The 2134-nt window shown below is 29.9% G+C and overlaps 1 protein-coding gene across 1 annotated transcript in view; it reads left to right on the top strand.

Moving 5' to 3' along the window:
- LOC106690965 (uncharacterized) overlaps positions 1–2134 on the top strand; it is a 35394-nt gene that overhangs the window by 31830 nt on the left and 1430 nt on the right. Inside the window, exons 8-9 of the mRNA XM_067050707.1 lie at positions 8–48; positions 1421–1591. Of these exons, the coding sequence (XP_066906808.1) occupies positions 8–48; positions 1421–1591 (212 nt within the window). The remainder of the gene's footprint in view (positions 1–7; positions 49–1420; positions 1592–2134) is intronic.

The following is a 2134-nucleotide window of genomic DNA, read 5'->3' as shown; positions in this document are numbered from 1 at the left end:
CATTCAGGCTCTCATTAAGGGAATGCGAGAAGGTTGGGGAGAAGAATGGTAAATATTTAACAATAATAGCCAAAACTATATTTCTCTATTGCTTTTATTATACTTATATCCAAGAAAATTATAAATAAGATCATATTTGTTGATAAAAATGATAATTTATCATGTTTTTTCGATGGCTAAGATTTGTATATACTGTAATAATAAACGATCACAACATAAACATTGCTGAAAATGCTGTTAGATTGTGGCTTGGGGTGGAAGAAAAAACCACCCCTGAATTCCATGCCCCCTCAGTTGGCACTTTTTTTTAAATCACTGTTTTATTAAAGAGAAGTAATTAAATCTACCTTAATTTTAGGGCATTAAGTAATGTATATTTTTCAAATACTCATTTACACAATATATGTAGAAGTAGAAGAAAACAATAAAATAACAGAAAAAAATATAAATAATAACAATTGTACTGAATTAAAAGATAAATAAAAATCAAATATAAAATAATAATGATAAAGGAATTCATAAATAAATTATAATACTATCTTGTTTTGCTCAAATAAAAATATGAATCTACATCAAAAGCATAGAAAAATAAAATTTATCACATAAAATTCAATTTAAGTAACAATAAAATTATTTTTTAAATTCATTTATTGATATTTACAACTGTACATAAAATACATCAAGTAAATTTGAGGAAATCATAATAGTATGGTACAAGCATGTAGAGAAACTACCAATTGGTAGAACTCTAAAAACATTTTTACAATATAAGGTCTCGAGGCCATCTTCTTTTCAGACGCTTTGGCGGATTGTCCGGAATAAAAGAGGAAGCAAGATTAGAAACTAATGGGTTTGAGTGGCTAGGGAATTAGTAATGGAAGGATTGATATCTGGTTCGGGCTAGATCGGTTACAAATGGAACATTAAGGTCTATGTGAATGATTTTATTTGTGACAAAGTAGGAAGACTTTAGGATTTTACGAAGGATTTTGGATTGGATACGAGAGGAATTTGAAGGTTTAGTGGAACCCCAAAGCTCAACGCCGTATTTTCCATGCTCCATCTTCAGTAGCCCCGAGGTTCTGGTTTTCAAAATGAATAGCGACGTTTATCATTAATGATTCAACTCTGTGGGTTCTGGAGCCCTCCTGGGGCCCACCCACCCTCATGAATTGAGTACAATTAATTAGATAAAAAATTGGTGATTCATTACCTCCTTGCCCAACCGTTGGTCTAGTTAAGGTACTTCTTTACAAAGTATTGATCCCCTAACCCTTCATGCGTTGTAACGGTACTTATTTCTATCTTGTTTATCTTATTATAGTAATGAGGCGTTTATTAGCTTGTTTGTTTTCGGAAATTACAGTTAAATAAAAATTTCATAATAAAATAGAAATATAATTTTCATTAAATTTTTCAGGGCTGAATATGCAAACAAACTGAGTCAACTCCGTTTCCAGGAATATTCGAAAATGGTAAAAGAAAGTGGGAACTTCGATGACAACACTTTCAAATGTCTTAACCATGGCGACTGTTGGAACAATAACATGATGTTCAAAAACAATTGGGAAGGAAGACCTATCGAATTAAGGTAACGCTTATATAAGCTTGAGACTGTTTATCGTTATTATTATTATAATTTTTATAAATAACTGATATTGTTATAGAGTATTGTTAGTAGCTGTTATTGTTATAAATTATTATTGGTAGTCGTTATAGTAATATAATTAGTATCGTTAGTATACTACCATATGGCACTCCATAATCATAACATCTACAACAACAATACTCTATAACAAGAACATCTACAACAACAATACTCTATAACAATAACAGTTACTATACTTTATAAAAATAACAACTACTGACAATACTTTATAACAATAACAGCTACTAACAATACTCCATAACAATAACAGCTACTAACAATACTCCATAACAATAACAACTACTAACAATACTCCGTAACAATAACAGCTACTAACAATACTCTATAACAAGAACAGCTATAAGCAATACTCTATAACAATAACCTACTAACAATATTCTATAACAATAACAGCTACTAATAATACACTATAACAATAACAGCTACTAACAATACTCTATAACAATAACAGCTACTAACAATACT

The sequence above is a fragment of the Halyomorpha halys genome, unplaced genomic scaffold (genome assembly GCF_000696795.3).
Source record: "Halyomorpha halys isolate HHAL.00 unplaced genomic scaffold, Hhal_1.1 Scaffold1995.1, whole genome shotgun sequence".
In the NCBI taxonomy this organism is placed as follows: Eukaryota; Metazoa; Arthropoda; class Insecta; order Hemiptera; family Pentatomidae; genus Halyomorpha; species Halyomorpha halys.
The sequence above is the reverse complement of the archived record's forward strand: the minus strand, read 5'-3'. Positions and strand labels throughout refer to the sequence as shown.